At 40.7% G+C, this 20,071-nt stretch overlaps 1 protein-coding gene across 2 annotated transcripts in view; it reads right to left on the bottom strand.

Moving 5' to 3' along the window:
- The window catches only part of CDKAL1 (CDK5 regulatory subunit associated protein 1 like 1), a 376,852-nt gene extending 357,279 nt beyond the window's left edge, over positions 1–19,573 (bottom strand). The window contains exons 1-4 of one of the 2 annotated variants that reach the window (XM_004939622.5): positions 19,510–19,573; positions 18,111–18,148; positions 15,069–15,237; positions 12,023–12,135 (exon numbers count right to left, since the gene is read on the bottom strand). In XM_004939622.5, the coding sequence (XP_004939679.1) occupies positions 12,023–12,135; positions 15,069–15,235 (280 nt within the window). In that variant the 5' untranslated portion in view covers positions 15,236–15,237; positions 18,111–18,148; positions 19,510–19,573. The remainder of the gene's footprint in view (positions 1–12,022; positions 12,136–15,068; positions 15,238–18,110; positions 18,149–19,509) is intronic. The other variant, XM_418914.8, reaches the window with a different exon arrangement.
- Positions 19,574–20,071: the final 498 nt, after the last annotated feature.

Consider the following 20,071-nt stretch of genomic DNA (forward strand, 5'->3'; position numbering starts at 1 on the left):
TGTTTAAGGTTTCGTAAATCATATTTTGAACAAGGTCTCAAAAAACACTTTTTATCCTTCTACCAGAACTGCACACACTAGATGAACATACTAATGCATTTCAATATTGATGTAAATAAACCAGAGAATGTCCAGCAAAGTGTAACAAAAGAAGTCAGAGATCTAGTGGATGTGAACTATGGCAGAAGCTTCGAGGAATTTGGTCTATTTAGCCTAGGCACTAAAAGCCTATGGGGAGAAGCGATAACAGCATTCAAGTATGTGAAAGGTTGCTATGAAGAGGAAAGGAATCAGTGTTCTCTGTACCCAATGAAGAAAACAAAGGCAGTCAAGTGCTTGAACTCTGCTAAGAGATAAAGTTTACACATCTGAAAACATTTCAAGCAGAAAGGGTAGTTGATCATTCAAAGGAGATTTCAAATTTCCTATCACTGGAGGTTTTTGACAGTCTGCTTAAAACAAATGTCCTATAGCAGTCCAGCCTAGGAAAGGACCTAGGAAAACCTAGGAAATGACCTGCTCAGTCTTGCAAGTGCCTTTTATCCAGTGACCTGTGAGAGACTTCAACAGCTCACGAGGAATCTCTGCCAGTCATGAACTTACAAATTACTCCCTACCTGGTGGTCAGGGAAAACATTACTTAGTTCCTCTTCTCAGCTTCCTTTGCAACAGTCAACCCCAGCAATGAGCTCCACTTACTGTATCTGCTGTTTAGACTGTCCGCTTGAAAACAGCAACATCAAGCTGATGTACTTCCAAACAATGAGTATTTCTCCCCAATTCACTGAACAGCACAAGCGAAGCTTACAGTCACCCCCATGTAAACGTACTTCAGCCTCAATAAAGGAACCACTGACAGCAATACACAGGTCTAACTGAATTGTCATGTATCTACAGAAGACAACACTGCTTCACTGCTCTGCATTTGAAAAGTCACGGATGGAACCAAAGACCATTTGGAAAACACATGAGTTTTCCCAATAAGCCATTTTTTGACAAAAAAAACACGTCACAGAAAAAAAATGATTTGTGGAAAAAGTGAACATGGGTTCATGAGGGGAGGGTCCTGTTTAACTAACTTAGTTTCTTTTTCTTACAAGGTCCTCCACTCGTTGATCAACAGAAGCCTGTTGGCATTATCTTTTTGGATTTCAGTAAAGCTTTTGATACTGTTTCTCACAGTATCATTCCAGACAAAATGTCCAGCACAAGGCTGAACAAAAACATAATGCAATGGGTGAGCAATTGGCTGATGGATCAGACCCAAAGGGTTACAGTAAGTGGGATTACATCTGGCTGGTGGCCAGTCACGAGTGGGGTTCTACAGGGCTCCATTTTAGGGCCAGTTATCTTTAGTGTTTTCATAAGTAACTTGCACATAGGACTAGAAGGTGTTTTTCACAACTTTGTTGATGATATGAAATTTGGAGGAGTTGTTGACACCATTGAGTGTGGAGAAGCCTGGCAGAGAAACATATATAAATTAGAGAGCTGGGCCATCACCAAGCGCATGAAGTTTAACGTGAGCAAGTGCTGGATTCTGTACTTAGAAAGGGGCAAGCATGGCTGTACACACAGCCTGGAGGATGAAATGTTGGAGAGTAGCTGTGAAGAAATCTTTGTTAGTTGACAGCAAAATGAATACAAGTCAGCAGTGAGCCTAGGTAGCCAGGAAGGCCAACAGTATCCTAGGATGCACAAAGCAGGGCTCTACTAGCCAGGTGAGGAAAGTGACTGTCTTACTCTACACTGAGTTGGGTGCAGCCTCACCTTGATTACTATATGCAGTTTCAGGCACCACAGTGTAAGAAGAACAAAACTATAAGAGTGTGTTCAAAGGAGTGCTACAAAGATTATAACAAGTCTAGAGGGTAAGATGTATGAGGAGAGACTGAGGTCCCTTTGTTTGCTCAGCCCAGAGGAGACTATGAGGGGAAACCTCACTGCAGCTTACAGCTTCCTCACAAGGTAGGGCAAGCACTGACCTCCTCTCTGGTGATCAGCAACAGAACCGAAGGAAACAGCAGGAAACTGAGACACAGGAGATTCAGGCTGGATATGACAAAAAGGCTCTTCACCGAGGCACGGTTGAGCACTGGAACAGGCTCCCCAGGGAAGTGGTCATGGCCCTGAGCTTGCCAGAGTTCAAGAAGCATCCGGACAGTCATGCTAGATATATGGTCTGATTATTGGTTGGCTCTGCATGGAGCCAAGAGTTGGACATGATAATCCTTTTGAGTCCCTTCCAACTCAGGATATTCTATGATTTTTTGATACATTTCCCTTCCACCCATATAATTTTTTTTAGAAAACATTTATCAACTACTTTGTCCTTTAATAAAAAAAGTCTACCAGAGATTTTCCCATATTCCACTACACTGTGACAAAGAATACTTGGATTACTTCTACATCTTGAGGATATGTTCAAGTGTCTAAGACAAGCTTTTTTTAAAAAAAACTTTCTTGTTAGTAAACTTCTAAAGCACATTCACCGTTGACATTCTCCCTTCATCACTACCAGTCATAACTAGAAGTTCGAGTCTTAAGTAAATTCTAGATGCTCAGATGTTTCATCATCTGCATCTTTACATTCTCAAAGGCAGATTAATATTCACCAATCGTAAGCTATTCCTTCAAAGCACGATGACAGCAAGCAAAAACATCAGCCCATAAACAAGCAACAGAATTTCAAGTCAACTATCACTTAGGGACTCAATTACAAACGAGAACACTTTTATCCTTAAAGTCTGGCCAACAAAAGCTGAGGGTCCAGGATACCTAATTAAATCAGCAGCCAAGTGATCTGTCTTCTATTAAATCACATGCCAAAAAACTCACTACTCTATACACCAGTGTCTTGTACCAGTCAACAGCAATGCAGTTTTGGCATGATTAACTTGAAGCCTATTTATAGTCATCCAAGACAAAGTTTCTGCTTAGCTTCTTTCTCTAAGTAAATTCTAAAGCTAGGGATTTGACACGCACTACAAATGCTTATGTCTGCTGCTTAAAGACATAGGTCACTCCAAAAGTAATGCCTCCTTCTTATTTTCATGGAAACTACAACAGCTTGCTCTATGCGGCTACCATTAGCTATACATTTTTGCCAGCAATGAACAAAAGCCTGCATGCTGAGCTTGTAAAAATTTCCAACAGGAGAGGTGAGCCGCTGCCACCACTATTGAAATGTACCACCCACCACTTCACTGTGCTCACATCCACTATTTGGTCTCCATAAACCTTCAGCAAGCAACAGTGAATGTCAATGGGTATAGTTTCCTTTTCTGCATGAAGAAATTCAGTGACACATCTTTGCTTCATACACGCTTCCTTGTCAGACACCATTTTGTCAGGCTACCCCTCTGCTGCCATCTGCCATACAGCAATCAAACGTAATGGGATATTGATGGGAAGGTTCAACCTTTGCTGCCATCCCATCAATATCCACCTCTGACAAAAACAGGATGCACTACTTTCAGAGCAGCCCTCAGAGATGAAACCTCTTCCTCAAACCCAACACTCAAAGTGTTAACTACAAATGGCAACATATAAACGCTCACAAGATTGACAGACAGGCTTATCTGCAGACACATCATATCACAGCTAAGCATTACTATTTTAAAGACTGTATCAGAGAAGCCAGCTTAGTATCCAGAGGAAGCTTAAGTCATCTGCTCACAGGAACTATCCTACTTTCCACAACTATCTAAAATGAGCAGGAAAAAAAAAAATACCAGTGAAACAGGATAGGATGAGAAGGAAATTTTCTAAGAACAGCAGATATAAGTTATGGCACTAACATTCTAAAATACAGCTTTACCGTGCAACAGAATTGAGGTGCAGAGACACTACTTCTCTTATGGTGAACAGTCTGTTCCTGCAGATACCAAGTAATTACTGATTTTCTGTGAAAGGTTAACAGCCTACGTATAACTTGCTTAATATCAAAATAGTCCTCTGAGCAACACCTCCAGCAAAGAACAGGACTGAAGATTCAGCAGTTATTCTATATGTTTCAGAAGGAGGATACAAAGAGTACACCAACTTGTTCCAACTTTGCATCAGACTGTGGCAATTCCACCAGCACACAGCAGCCTCCCTGAAAATTCATTCCAGCACACAGCTGGAAAAGCTCATAACCTCTGCCAGGGGAAGGTTGTTCTTGGCCAGCTTGCAATTGTCCATTATCTTAAGTATCACTCATAGTAAAAGATTATGTAAAAAAATTTAGACGCACTGGAAAAATACAACCCAGAGGTTCCTGTAGAAGAACATGAGAAGTTTATGCCCACTCATGACAAACATTTGCACATGCCCAAATTAATTGTAACAAAATTCACAAGTGATGTATTCAGCTAGGCCTCATTAAACATTTGACCTAGAACTTCACAGCAAGCAACACTCTCCCTTAAAATTAAATAAAGGACTAAATCCAACCTAGGCATCATTTAGAATTTACTTGAATAAATTAAAAATCTAGTATTGGCAATGTAAGATAGCACTGCACTAATGACAACAGTTATCTACCTGAAACGTTATCACTAATAACAATTAATTACTAATCTGCAACACGAACTCCATTTGCCTTTGCCCTATTAGCTAAATTCATAGTTTTACTAATGCTGTAGTTCTGCGTTTCAACAGATAACATTTGCTCAGCAGTCCCTATAATTTTGAGTGTCTTAGTGTAAAACTCTAAGACAGCTGACAAATAATTAAACAAAAATTAACCCCTCAATGAAAATAAGTAGGGGGTTGATAATTATAGGGAAAAATCTTTAATTAATGTTTCAAATAGGAGTCCTTATATTGACTAAATCAACTTCTCTAAATCAAACAAGCAGCAGGAAAGAGCTTCCAAATGAAATAGCTCCTCATGAATTCAACAGCTATGACACTGTGCATCCCAAATCCACAATACAGACTCCTTGAAAAGGGAGTCCAACACAGAGCCTAATATAAAGTGGTAATTCTCAGCTAAAATAGATATTAAAACCTAACGTGCAATAGTCAAGTTATCAACTAAATGGACATAAAGATCAGAATATTGACAACATGATTTAAATTAGAGCAGATTTAATTAAATGCATACAACTGCCCTTTGAATAATAATCCAGTAAGCCTATATTAAATCAGTAATATAGATCAACAATAATTAAAAAGCTAACTGACCAACTTACTGATAAAAAGCACCAAGTGCTATCAAAACACAGACATGGATAGCTGTGCCCCAGATCTGTACTGCTTATCCAATACTGCCATCTCTTGGGTCCCATTGATACAGCACTAAGCACTATCTCAAAAGGGTCAGAGCTCCTGTATTTAAACACACTTAAGTCTCAAACACAGTCTGCGAACTACTTCATATATTACCTTCTTTTGATTTAACTACTGTACAACAGTAAAGCATTTATCTAAAAGTAAATTGGAAAGTATGTTTGCACTTAGTCATGCCAATTAGACATGGGGAAATACTATGCTGTATCAGTAAAAAAAAAAAAAAAAAAAAGGAATAGCACACATTATCTAAGCAGCAGATACACTCCAAGGGTAGGGCTTTGAGAGAAGGAAAACATTTTTATTAGTTGGTCACTGGACCTGTTTTGTATGTCTGGGAATGGTAGGTACTCTCATCCAGGCTTACATGAACATCTCTAGTTGGCCAAGATGAGTCACCAGAGAAATATGAATTACACCCAGCTCCATTGGAGGGCAGGGGAGAAAGACAAAGTACTTCCAAGTACTTCTACAAAGAGTATGATCAAAATATAATCTTGCACCTACCTCTGAGTACACTAACAGAAATCTGATCTATAGAAGTCTGGCCTGCTCTTCTACTAGCTTCTCTATGTTTTCTGTAAATAACTACTTATAGCACAAATAACTGTGAGACGTGAAACCAATGTCTGAGTTAAACGCTCTACATCACTTATATGACTAAATTGAACTTGCTTATCACTGCTATTTATGCACTTACTGATTGCTTAACCATCCACTGCACAAATACATTTCAGTTATGAGGATACAAGTTACCAGAAGTTGAAGTTTACATTCTGTAATGTGATAGAAACTACAGCAATAATAGCAGGGGGGCACAATTCAAGCCTGCAAAGGAGAACAAGCCTAAATGCAGCAGCTATGGACACAAAAACAAAGGAAGAAAAACAGTTTACCTTTGGAATGCCTCCAGCAAGCAGGGATCTCCAGCAAGATATCCTTGCCTCCACTGCCAACCCTTAAATGAGGTCTGGGAAGGGGGGATCCTAGCTCCACCCCTTCCACACACTCAGGTGCATTGCTTGCACCTGAGCTCCCCTGGGTTGGCCCTGCCTTCCCACTAGGCCCACAACACCCTCAAGGCTACCTATCCCAGAAACTTGCCTAACTGGAATGAGGAGTTGATACTGAGGAAGCTGAGGTAGGAAAAAAAATCACCACAATGAGGTCACATATCTCGCATTATGCTGCAAGTCAGAAGTTATCACTACAAACTTGATCCACACACACGCTAGGACGTTTTACAGGGAACATAGTACCAGTAATATACAGCTGCCAAAACCACAATTATAGATTAGTTTACAAGGTCTTAGGGAACACAGACTGTCACAGATGAGAACCACTGTGTGATACTGTACTAAGCCCAAAATGCAACAGGGCACACCAGCAACTCCAGCAGAGCCACTGTCACCCCTGCTGCCTTACAGGACACTTTCCACTGCACTGGGCAATACCTCTATGCCTGCCAAGGCATCTCAGACAACCACATTCATGTAATGCCATCTTTTCAATGCCATGATTGTAAAAGTTAAAAAGTGACATTTCATCTCTCCTCATGCCCTTAACAACTTCACTACTGAAGTTTCAGATTTTGTTTCTCCCTGGAAGATGGTGCTTGATATTTTTTAACATTTCAGCAGCAGTAAAAAACTAGATAAAACAGAACAGAAACCACCATATCCACATCCCAAGCATTCACACATTGCCTATGCCTGACAGAGCAGAATTTTCAGGCCCAAGCACCAAGAAACAGAACACAAAGCAACCTTGTGACCATCAACAGCTTAGAATATCTGGAAACAGCAGATCATACTGTTGCAACTACACAGCATTATCTCAATTCAATGATACCTGAAGTGTATCGGTCAAGCAAACGCCCTTAGCATCCAATTATCAGCCAGTCTGAACCTGAAAAAAGACATCTGCCACATGAGCAACTGAACAGGTGTTTAAGGTTATTGAGTAATGCAAAAATCAAGCTGGGTTTACGACACTAGCAATTGAAGGCAAATACTTCAGCAAGAGCATGAAAAAACACAGGATTTACATCTCAGTCCTCTGCTCTGCATTGCCAGGCTACTTCACAGAGAATGACAGTTTGACAACTACAGAGTTGTAGGGGAAATCCGAAGTGCCTCTCATCTCCAGAAAGGTTGTTTGGGTATTTTGTGCATTCCCCCACACTCAGCCTCCCCAAAAGGTTTTTCTCCTAAATCGGCACTGCAAACACAACTACTTGAAAAGTACAATCTAAAAGCAAATACTAAACTTGAATTCTGATTGATAAGAAAGCACAGTAAGTTCATAATTAGCAGCTAATAAACACTTGTCTCTTAGTTCTAGTTTGTAGGGCTTTTTTTTGAAGCTATCTCCCAACAAGGATGGTTCATACAACTACCCAGTAGTTACTACTTTGTTTTATATAACTCTTGTGAAGGGGCAGAGAAGCGTTATCAGCAAGGTGGAATGAGAAAGATCAACTGCTGATTCTTACCTAAATGTATATACCAGAAGCCTTAGTCAAAATACCTCATCAATACCTACACAGGCCACAGAAAGCTTATTTTAAGTTAACAAACATATGGAATACAGTAACCAGTTCAAGTGAAGATCATTTATATGCTATATTCTGTGAAATAAATCCAAGTTTTAAATGATTGAAACTTTCCAACAGAACAGCAATTATAAAACAACATTTAAAAATATAAAATAAAGCATCAACTTCTGAATTATACTTAATCAAGAGACAATACCTGAACAGCCTCAGTCATTTTCTTTATTTCCCACTTGGATGAATAAAACGGATGATGCAGCATGCTTTGCTGCATCTGTATACTGTCATCCAAAATCTGGGAGTGAACAATACAAGTATTACAAAGTATGGCTTATGCAATACAATGACCATTAGGCAATGCCTCTGAATACCCAGTTCTGAAGAGCAGCATCGCTCCATCAAACAAACTCACAGATAAGTTGTCTGAGATAGTAAAAAAGGCACTTTAACAAATACTAATGTAAAGTTGCATAAATGAAGCAAAACATGTTGATAGCCTAGCTTCTCTGTGCTAAATGAAAGCAAAGTTCACTGAATTCACGACAAAATTCCACTCCATCTCTGCTTCTGAAATCCCACACTACAGGAGGGAAAAAAGTTCCACACGAGCACTTATTTCTTAAAAACCACGTAGTGAGGATGAGCAGTTATTGGTTCAGTTTTGCTGATTTTTTATTAATAAAGATTTTTCTTCCTTTCCTACTGCTCATTCTTCAGGTATTTTTAATGTATTAGTAGTTTTCCCTCCTCACCTCTTAGCAATTAGGATGGATCAGCCTAACTTCTTGATCCATTGAAAACGTATTCATGAATATTAGGCCAAAAATCACTCATTCCACAGCAAGTGAAACCTGCAAATGCCAACAAGCGTTAATATGACTTTCCACTTCAGAAGTCAGTCTCTTCTCAGCTGCTCAGCCAGCAGCAGTTTGCAGAAAGTGCTGTTAAGCGATACGCATACCGAATTCCCTTCCCTAACAATCAGCTGTCTCCAAGTACAGGAGAGGTCCCAGCTCACCCATTTCAGGGTTTCTTTCTTCAGTGCCTATCTCAAAGGGAGCGCACTAGTAGGGATGCAGGCATATCTAAACTATAGTGAGTCACGATGCCAAGAAACCAAAACCTGTTTCAGAACAAGTAAAGCCACCACAAGGTGTATTATTCCCAGAACAAGCAAGTGCCGTGGCACAGCCCTAAGCTAACACTAGCATGTCCACACTTTTTCTGTTGTTGTTGTTGTTCAGACTAACAGAAAGGAGCTTTGTGCTCTCCTGGGATGCCATACAGGATTTGTTGAGAACACCACCTACCTTCACACCTTAAAGACAGACACACAAATAGGTTCAGCTCCTCTTCTGGCTTACCTCTGCCTTTTGCAGAGCTGATGCAGCTCCAATTTTTCATCAATGCTGCTGTTACCGCAACAGCTACATACTGCAGATCCACACTGCACTCTCTCCCCTAACAGAGATCATTTTTGCTGTGAAAAATTGCAGCACAGCACTCAGTTTTCACCTTTGGATACAGCCATTACTGAAAGTGCTTGTAGAGTGAGAACATTCCCAAAACAAATGAAAGACAAGAAAAAAAAATCAGTTATCTCCTGAACAGAATTTAAACCAAGAACAGGGTAGAATTCACACAACAAAGGGATAAGGAATAGAATTAGAAGTAGTTTTTCACAAGTCAGAAACTTGCCTCTGTAATTAGAACACATTTTAGTCAACTTACAAAGTAACCTGCACTGTTACGGAAGTCTGTCTGATATCACTTCATAATATTTCCATTTTTGCAATTATATAGAAGATGCTGGAAATTACACCTGATCATTTTCCTGACAAAGAAACAAGAACTGCAAGCAAAGGTAACATTTTATTTCCTAAAACCAGAACATTATTAAAGCATTTCTTCAACTCTTGAATTGTTGACTCAAAAGCTCAGGAACTAGTAGGAAATAGGTTAATCAAAACACTTCTTATTTAAGTAAGGCTCTTCAAGATGCTGACCAACAAATGATCTCTTTTGTGCTGGTAAATATTTCCACATTTTCCTCAAGTTTATAACAGTTTTTCACTAAACTAACAAATTCTAGCAATGAGAAGCATCAATTTAGAAATCAGCCCATGCAAAATAAGATTTTTTTTTTTAAGTTATTTCTGTTCATTGTTTAAACAGAATAAAGTTCAATGTAATCTAAATGTGCAAACATTTATTGCAGTTAAGTAGCACCGGCTGTTACTGACTTCTTAACGACAAAAAGAGATTGAACACCTTCTTCATGACATTCTACCTTCCTTCTGACAAGACTTAGTACAAAAAACATAATAGGAGATACTTAAAGAATGTCAGTAAACTTTATGTCCGTAAGAGATACTTAAAGAATGTTGGTAAATTTTCTATACTGCTATTTTCGCTCTACAGAAGGATGGAGAGCCTAATCAGCAAGTTATGCATCAGATGCTAAAATCTTAACTGACATTTTGTCAAGAGCAAGACAATAGCCTTTTGCCTCACTGCACACCTTACACAAGTAATTGACCCCGCTTTCTCTGTATCTTCCCACTAAGCGCTGCTGCCTGCAAGCAGTACCTTCCATTATCCTTAGCTTGCTAAGGCTCAAGAAAACCAGTCCATACACTGCATGCTTTTGCGCCCTTGCACGGGTGCCCAAACTGGCCCCAAGCTGGAGCACTGGGCACAGCACTCCAAATGTTCTTACAAATACCTAATGGAGCTGATGGGTCACTTTCTGCTAACAGGGCAGGACACAGACTGTTTTGCAAGAGCACATTGCTGACTCACATTCAGCTTCTTGTCTACCTCAATCTGCCAAGCTGCTCAGCTTATTCCTGCCTTTAACGCTTGGCTCTTGGTCAGAGTAACCCTAGGATTCTGCATTTGCCTTTACTGAGTATTACAAGGTATCTATTAACCCCTTTTCTCCAGTCTACCAGGGAGAATCTGAACAGAAGCACTGGTTTTCAGCCTATCAAACATTTATCTCATTCTGACATAGTCTACTAGCTTGTTGAAAGCACGTTACATGTCTTCCATGACCAGTAAAGACATCAAATAGCATTAGTCCCAGTGTGAAACCCTGAGACATCATCAGCAATCCAAGTAGTATTAAAACAAACACCCTCATATACACTTCTCAACAGAAGCATCAATATGTTGAGCAGAAAGGCAGTTGCCCTCTTCACTACTTTGTTCTTAAATACAGCCACCACACTTGAAACACTCGTACTTAGTTCCAGCCTCACCAAAAGCCAACAAAGGAGAATGTTCAACTGATGGATTTGAAAAAATACACTTTTGCCAGAATGAGTAAACAATACTTTCACTCTACTGAACAAAAATGCAACTTCCAGAGCTCCTTAAATTAATCCAATTAAAAAGAAGTTACATAATTTCACAAAAAAAAAAACAACAGTAACTTTTGCCTGCCACCTCAGCATTTTTAAATATGTTCATATATTTATACACACACAAATTAAGGGCATTGACTGTTAGTTTCCGGTCATTATCAAAACAAATCTCACATTCAATTACAGAAATTACTCTGAAAATACTGTCAGTTAGTGCTGCTTCTATTCAATTCTCAGTTTTCTACTTCAGATTCTAAATGTAAGTTTATTTATATTCCAAAGTTGAAAACATTTGGTTTTGTAAAAAGAGAAAGTGTCATTATTGTTTTGGGTTTTACTTCTGTTTGTTTGTTAAGTTTCTTCTTATACATTTTCCGCATTGCTGCCCATAAAATTCCAGTAGCACAAAACAGCAAGCCAAACCTTAAAAACCTGAGAAAACAGAAATAGCTTCTGGAACTGCACACATTAGGAAACATACGGTAAAGAGAAGTTAAAAATTAAGAAAATCACAAGGCCAAGCTGATACCTCATTTGGAGTCTTATGAAAATAGCTGCCACAAAGAAGGATTTCTGGATGAGCACTCCAAGGAAAAGAAGAAATAGCATTTTCATCTCTTTCAAACCTACAGGATCCAGTCCTGTATCATCCCACCTCCATCACATCAACCATCCCTGCAAAGGATCATTCACACAGAACGTCTCAACTCTGCTCCAGCAGCAAATATGCATATTACTACACAACTGAAAACGTGTAACAAATTGCCATCTCTGAACATTCACCCCAAAATTCTGGACTATGTGATTTTGTTGCTATTATTACCTGTAATTTTGTATCCATACGCAGCCAGCTGTCCCGCCATATATTCACCATCTGAATTATTGTGAGAACATCCCCATGTGCGAATCCAGATTTTCTGAATACCAGGAATCACACTGTTACATAGAAATGAATCAAAAATGCAAGTTAAAAATACACAAGCTTCCACTTCAGAACTATTGAACACATTAAGTTAAGCGCATTTCTCAGAATACACAGCATAAGTAACACAAACAATAACAAATGCAGAACAGGAGGGTAAGGGCATCACAATTATTATTAGGGTAACAGAACTGATAATAGAGCCCATCTGACTGGGATGGAATTAACTTTCTTCATAGCAACCCACATGGTGCTGTGCTTTGGATGTATGACTACAACACGTTGATTACACATTCATGTTTTAGCTACAACTGAACAGTGTTTGCTCAGCATCAAAGGCTTCTGCTTCCCACCCTGCATTCCACTGCAAGCAGACTGGGGTTTTCCATACCAGATGACATCATAACCAGCAGAAAAAAAAAACTGAGAATCTGATCTTTCCAAATCAACCACTGTTCTAACACTGTCTGGGCATCAGTCTTCTGTGGAAAACTCCACACCTTTCCATCACCTTCCCTTATTAAACCAGCTTCATCTCAAGCCATACGTTTTCTTGCTTTTGCTCTTCTGACCCTCACCCAGCTGCGAAAGGATGAGAAAGCAGCTGGGTGGGTACTCAGCTGTGGGCCAGGGCCAAACCACAAGAATACCAGATAGAACTCTCAGTGTTTGGATGCCTTTTTTTGTTGTTGTTGTTTTAAATATGAGCTTGAGTAAGCTATTAATCACAGAATGGATGCAACATCTTTTTTTAAAGCAAGACAAGCATTTGCACTGAACACGTTTGAAGTTTTCAACAAAATACAGTTAGAGCTTTGTCTTAATTCCTTCCACAGATTGCCCCTCTCTGCCCAGACTAAAGTCTGGACTTTTAAAGGCAAAACTGACTATCTAAGTAGAATTTCTAGACACATTAAGGCTAAATCCTTGGTTGTCTCACTTAAGTAAATGTGACCGCTCTGTAATAATTTTTGTCTGTCTTCTTCAGAACAGAGAAACCACTGACCTATGCCAGAACGCTAAGCCAGTTCTAGAGCAAATCTGAGCAACACCTCCTGGTGCCATTTTACTGACCACAGACATTGTTTTGGTTTTGCCATTAGCTTGGTTGTTTTTTTTTTAAGAGTTGGTTTGGGGTTTTTTGTTGTTGCTTTTTTTGCTGGTTTTGGGTTTTTTTTTTGCTTTTGGGTGGACTGTTTTTTGGGGGGAAGATGGATTTTGTTTTTAAATAGAAGAGAACCACATGCAAGAAAGTTTCTTGTGCTACGAGTCTGTGTGACACAGGTTACTTTAGGTTTTGCTGTTTTCTCAACGGATCAGATAAAGAAGGAACACGCATTGCAACTGGGGCTTGAACATTTAACTGCTCCAAAGGTAAATCTTCTCATACAAGCGAGTTCTCAAGCAGGCTCCTTCACTGCAGGTACCGTGCAAGTTTCTGACTACTCTGGATAGCACTTTTACACAATAAAAGTAGAATCATGGGAAATTTCATGCATATGAAAACATGATTAGATTGTCTGCAACTAACTCAAGTTTCATAAGCAAACAGGAATCCTATATTCAAACAAAAAATCCAAAAGGCAGGACAGAAAATACCTTTAAGAATTTCTATGGTTCAGGTTTTGTTGATCTGGTTTTAATTTAACACAAGTAGATTCAGTTTTACAACATCCTTCCCCTTGAAAAAGGGGTATCATGGACAATAAATGCAACGATTATAACAACCAACTTCTCTCAGCAATTGCCAATATACTTCTGTATATCCTCATTAGTCAGTAGCTAACAAATTTAATCTCATTCTGACTTCTTAGGCATCAGTTCGTCATCATTCCCATAATTATGTGCGTATTTCCCATTCTAGATGGGAAAAGACTATACAGGGACTGAGAAGCCATGCTCTTCAGAACAATTTAAGTAATTAAAATGAAGCAGACAATTTTTCAGTAACACTTAAGTATCAGAACCCATTTTTTTTCAGTCTGATTACTTAATTAATCAATATCTCCATCATAAAGGATCATAGAAAAGCACACGTTGAAAGGAATCTTAAAGATCATCTAGTTCTATCCCTTGCTATCCCAGGACTGCCACTCATCAGATCAGGCTGCCCAGGGCCCTAACCAACCTGGCTGTGAATGCCTCCACAGATGGGGCATCCACAGCTTCTCTAAACAACCTGTTCCAGTGCCTCACCACCCTCTAAATAATTTCTTCTAAACATCTAACCTAAATTTCCCTTGTTTTAGTTTAAAACCATTCCCTCCTGTCCTATCACTATCACACTGTATGAAAAGTCAGTCTTCCTCCTTCTTATAAGCCCTCTTGCAGTACTGGAAGGCCACAACAAGGTCTCCTCAGAGCCTTCTCTTCTCCAGATTAAACAAGCTCAAATCCCTCAGCCTTCCTCCATAGGAGAGGTGCTCAAGTCCTCTGATCATCTTTGTGGCCCTCCTCTCAACCTGTTCCTAGAGCTGTATATTTTTCTTGTGCTATAGGCCGCAGGCCTGGATGCAGTACTCCAGATGGGGCCCTCACACGGGCAGAGCTGAGGGGCGACGATCACCTCCATCTCCCTGCTGGCTACCGCTCTTCTGATGCAGCTCAGGATGCAGTTGGCCTTCTGCACTGCAAGCGCACACTGCTGGCTCACGTCCAGCATTTCATTCACCAGGACTTCCAAGTCCTTCTCTGCAAGGCTGAAGGCTCAGTGATCAGTCCGTACGCACATCTGGGATCGCTCTGACCCAAGAGTGATCTCTACTGAAAAACCTCAGGAAAGATATTTGCTTAAGGGCTTATTATTCATTACCGCTATATTTTACAAACGCTATTTATTTTTATAAGGTATTCGGATTTTATATTTTGAGATAATGGGAACTTCCACCTTATTTTCATAATTTGACAGTGAAGAAATAAGCAAGACAGACCTAATGGTAGAATGTACCTGTCATGCGGAGGATCATCGTCTGTCTGAGCTCTTTGCTGTGAACTGCGTTTTCGCACTTTTGGAAAAACATTCTTTCTTACAAATCGCCAATCACGGGGCTTCAAATCTTGTGCTGACACAATATCTTCAATATCTTCAAGCACCGAATCACAGGCAGCAGGCATCTCTGAGAAACATTAGATTAGACTAGAATTAGCGAGTATTTGAATGCAAAGCCATATACCTGAAATACAGCATATACGCAAGGGATATTCAGCACACAAAGACAATCAATTATCCCAAGTTATTTTCTGACGCTGTCTTCTCCCAAGATCCTTCAGGCAGGGAGAAACCTACAAAAGCCAAGTTCTTGTTTAGTTTTGGGGGGAAATTTGCTTGTTTCTTAAAATCTGTATCTTCTAATTCAAAAAGCCTGCAACTTCTCTGACAACAGATATGCAAGATACTAGTGTTCTTAATCACACCAGTGTACAATCAACAAATGTACAGTTAGCAGAGTGGCGTAGTTAGGATGGTATTTTACAGGTTTTATAATTAGAAAGATCATCGCGGTGAAAAGAGATAATCAAAGACAAATGAAATGCTCAGCCCTTCCCTAGGCTTGCAGTAGAAAAATCCAAAGGGAGGGATCTCCAGAAAGAGACCCATCCCAATTGGCAGTCAGCCCTTAAACAGGGTCTAGGAGAGGTGCAGCCAGGCTCCACCCCTTCCGGTCACACAGGTGAATTGCCTTCACCTATGTTCCCACAGCTGACTCAGTGCTTGCCTCAGGTGATGAGTCAGAGGTTCAGGCCATGACTCAACAGTTCCCATACACACCAGGCATCACAACACACTGAGTTCCTGTTATCTGTGAGAGATACTTTAATCACATCACACCAGAACTGCAGACAGTGTTGCATGGCTGCATCATAGACTGTTGTGGGCCTTTTATGTGGGTGCTGAAAATAGGTGCACGGTAGCTCAATATGTCTTCATAACGCATGAGAATACAAAACAATGAACTATTCCTAAAAATCCTAACCCCACAGGCCTTACATTTGAATTCAATCATTCAGCCATACGGCAAATATCAAAACTTCTGTCTTCAGGTGCAGGATGTTAAACAACTACACCCAGTAAATATAAGATATTGTTATCTGACTACAGTATGTTATAACACCATTAAAATTTATTGTATTTTCCACAAGAAAGTAAATTATTTGGAACTTTCGCACCTTATCATTGGTGAAGGTATTGCACAGATGTATACATGTCTACATGTATATCTATACAAATACACATATCTCCTAGGAAACCTCAAGATCGAGATCATTTTTCAAAAAGAAAGAAAGGTGATCTGTTAATGTAGGCTACAAAAAAAAAATTCTGCCTTAATTACACACCACAATTAATTCTTAATCAGAATGAAGGCTGATTTACCATTGCAAACCTTGTCTAGCACGTGTTTCAAGAAATCAGTTCACTTATGAAATTGCACAAAGGCATTTCATGTTCTAGTAGACAGTGTGACACAAGACAAGCAAGGCTTTTACTTCTTTAGAAACTGATTTTGGAATCTGAAAATTCAAGTTACGGGCCTATAAGATACACACAGGTTTTGCAGTTAAATAACTCAAGAACAGAAGATGTGAAGAGATCTGTACATTTTTCCAGTATGAGTGCTTTTGTCAGTCTTGCAAGATATACTTCTAGACAAAACTTCACACAACCTGAACCATTAATCCTCTACGTTTAACTTTAAAAAGAGTATACTGATATCACAAAGAAGTATCTTAATGTCAAATGCATCCTAACTATTTAACATTCATGTAGAACAAAAGTCCCAGGATCTTTACATAAACGCAGCAAAATATAAAGAGAAGAAGTAACGACAAGTCCAGCAATAATGAATATTGGAACAAATAATTACTGTAAAAAATAATTGAAAGAATTCCCATGCAGAACAACCATAAGAGCATAGAATTCTGGGGGGTTAACATTACTGAGAAGCATAGCCATTAAAGTACAGACATCCAGCTAAAGAAATAAGTCACTGTTCTACTCTACAAGCACTGTTCATAGCAGACGTTTAAACAAGACGACAGAATGGAAATGGGGCAAATAATATAGAAGTTACTGCTTAGCTAAAACCTAACTTCAGAGATCAACTGGCTTCCAAATTCATTCCGTATTCTCACCTAGGCACATGCAGACTGTATCTCTGGGCAAATACTTAATGACAATAATATACACTTTTAAAGAACATTACTTTTAAAAGGAATAAACTGAAATTCTCTGCTTCAATATCAAATGCTAAATTGAATGCAAATAGGATTTAACTAAAGCTCCTATCACTATTTTGTCCAGAAAAACGTAGAAATAGAGGGAAAACAAGATTTCATCTAAAAAACTAAACATCCTTTAAGAAGCTATACTGAAATACAAGTGAAGAAGTCAGTTACATGCTTTTTAAATGATCTTACGGGAACAGAGAAAGAGATGGGAGGTAATTATTTGGCTCCTCAAAAAGAAACAGGATATAAAAAGCTACTCCTAAGCCTTCACTATGAATTTGTTGTTCTGGTGCAAAGAGCACTGAGGGGAGATTTTTCAGGCTTTAGCAGGGCTTTACACAGAAATGCATGCACTAAAAATGAAAAAAAACTCAAGAGGTAAATTCACTCAGTACGTAACAAACAGCACAGCATAACTGCTCAGATGCTGCTTCATCCCAACGTATAAAAGCCCCCCCCCACCCAAGGCAAACCCCACATAAACATCTACCCTCACTCCAGCTTATGATGTTGCACATTATTAACAGAGGGAAAAAAAAAAGTGATATCTCTTACGCTGATTTATATCACTAACAGTTCATATTTGTATGTAATACAATTAACTAAACACAGGAAAGGAAAAAAAGGTTTGGGTTACTGGGTTCATTTTTTTTCCCTGCTCTCTTCTAGAAACATAACTATATAATGTAACAGCTCACAAAATAAGCCTGATTTAGTTCAGAGGCCCATAGAAGAAAGAACACAGCCAAATTAAAATTCATACCTTTTTAAGCAAGGTGTAAACTCTTCTGGACAATAATCCTGGGGAGGGGGGGAAAAAAAAAAGTGATACAGCATAAACGAGAGGAACTCATGGACAGAAAGCCCCATGTGTTGCAGTCACTGTTGATCAAGCACTCCTACTTCCATCTGTCTCCTGCTCTGACCTGCCAGAAAGCCGAGATGGGGCACAGCCACTGGCAAACTGGAGCAGGAGCCACACACTCCCTATCCTACCCTTTGCAGAGGCACGACATTTGATGTTCTAATGTTATAGTCCTGATTCCGTGCTAATCCAATGTACTTACGTTCTTTTGGGTTCTCTTATTCCAGATTTTTAAGTCTTCAAACAAGATGGTAACATGTGGAATTACAAGAGGGAAGGGGCAGACTGACAAGAACCCAGTGTCATAAGCTTAATTCCTTCAAGAGTTTGGCAAACAGTACATCTTAGCTAAAGGCATTCACAGGTTTTAGTATTATTAGAGACACAAAGTTTTGTTAGAGCAGATTACCTGCTCCCTGTACAATCTCTGTATGCATGCTCGAGATCTCTTATGGAACCATAGAAACCTTAGAGTTGCAAGGTGTCTCTGAAGGCCATCTAGTCCAAGTCCCCTGCAATGAACAGGGACACTACAGCTAGACCAGGTTGCCCAGGGCCTTATCCAGCCTCGCCTTGAGAGCCTCCAGGGACGGGGCATCAACCACAACACTCAGTAACCTGTTCCAGAGCCTCAGCACCCTCACTGCAGATTTTTTCCATCTACCTAACCTAAACCAACCATCCCTGAGTTCGTAGCCATTTCCCCTTGTTCTGTCACCACAGACCCTGCTCAGGAGTCTGTCCCCTTCTTCTTTCCTGTAGAAAAGAAACAAGCACAGATTCCAACAACTAATCTGACACACTGAGACCAAATTAAGAATCAATATTGTTTAAAAGTAAATACACTCCTCCTCCTGTATTGCCAACTGTTACCTACTGGACTCCACACGTGTCTTCAGAAGCAGAGCGGGAACAAACGAAAAGCAGTCCCAGTGCCCGGTCTTCTCTAGCGGTGCCTTCCAATGCCCTCACTTCAATGACTCTTTCCACAGAGAACCCTCCACGCCTCAGGCAGAGGGCCCTGCTCTGTCCCCTCTGTACCAACAGGTGCCTCGGGTGCAGATCCGAGCTGACCCCCGCACTTACCACGAGAGGAAAAAAAAAACGGTGCTGCTAACGCAAACCGGCCCAGTGCCGGGCGAGCCCCCCAGACGAGCTCGGGGACCGGAGGTTCCTCCTCGCCACAGGGTTGGCAGCGGGCCCCCGGCACCAAGCAGAGGCAGGCCGCACCGGCCGCGCTTCCCGGCGGCTACCATCGCCAGCGGCCGTACGGCTTCGCGGGCAGCGCAACACTCACCTCCACCTGACGTGCAGCGCCTCAGACACACGGCGCCATCATGGCCCGAGCCGCCCCGCCTTCCGCACGCGCGCGGGGCAGGACCGCTACGGCGGCCGGCAGCGGGCAAAAGAGTTCAAAGCGAGAGGGCCGCGCTGGGGTACTGGTTGCTAGGGTTGTCACCTCGCGCGGCCTTCACAGAAGAGAGTGGGAGGAGGTTCTGCCTGAGCCGAACCGAACTTCGAGGGCTAAGCAGGTGCCCCGCCTGTAGCGGGCGCGGTGAGGCTGAAGCAAGGCAGGCGTCCCCTCAAGGCAGCCGGGTTCCGACGCACCTGCTCTGCACGGAGCTGTACTGTAAAGCTACCCCCAAAAAATTACCTATTGCGCATCCTTAACTTTCTGTTTTATTTTGGGCTAGCCTGCTTTGGACCATTCTTGCATCCGTGTTTTAAACACGAAGCTGCTCCTTTTCAGAAGGAGCCGCCGGAATCTTTGTTTTGCCCTCCACAGAGCAGGCTGCAGCCTCCCTGAGGCCGGAGGGAAAGGCGATGAAAGCCGCGAGTGTGTTCCATAATAGGCCCAT

This window comes from Gallus gallus, chromosome 2, assembly GCF_016699485.2.
Source record: "Gallus gallus isolate bGalGal1 chromosome 2, bGalGal1.mat.broiler.GRCg7b, whole genome shotgun sequence".
NCBI lineage: Eukaryota > Metazoa > Chordata > Aves > Galliformes > Phasianidae > Gallus > Gallus gallus.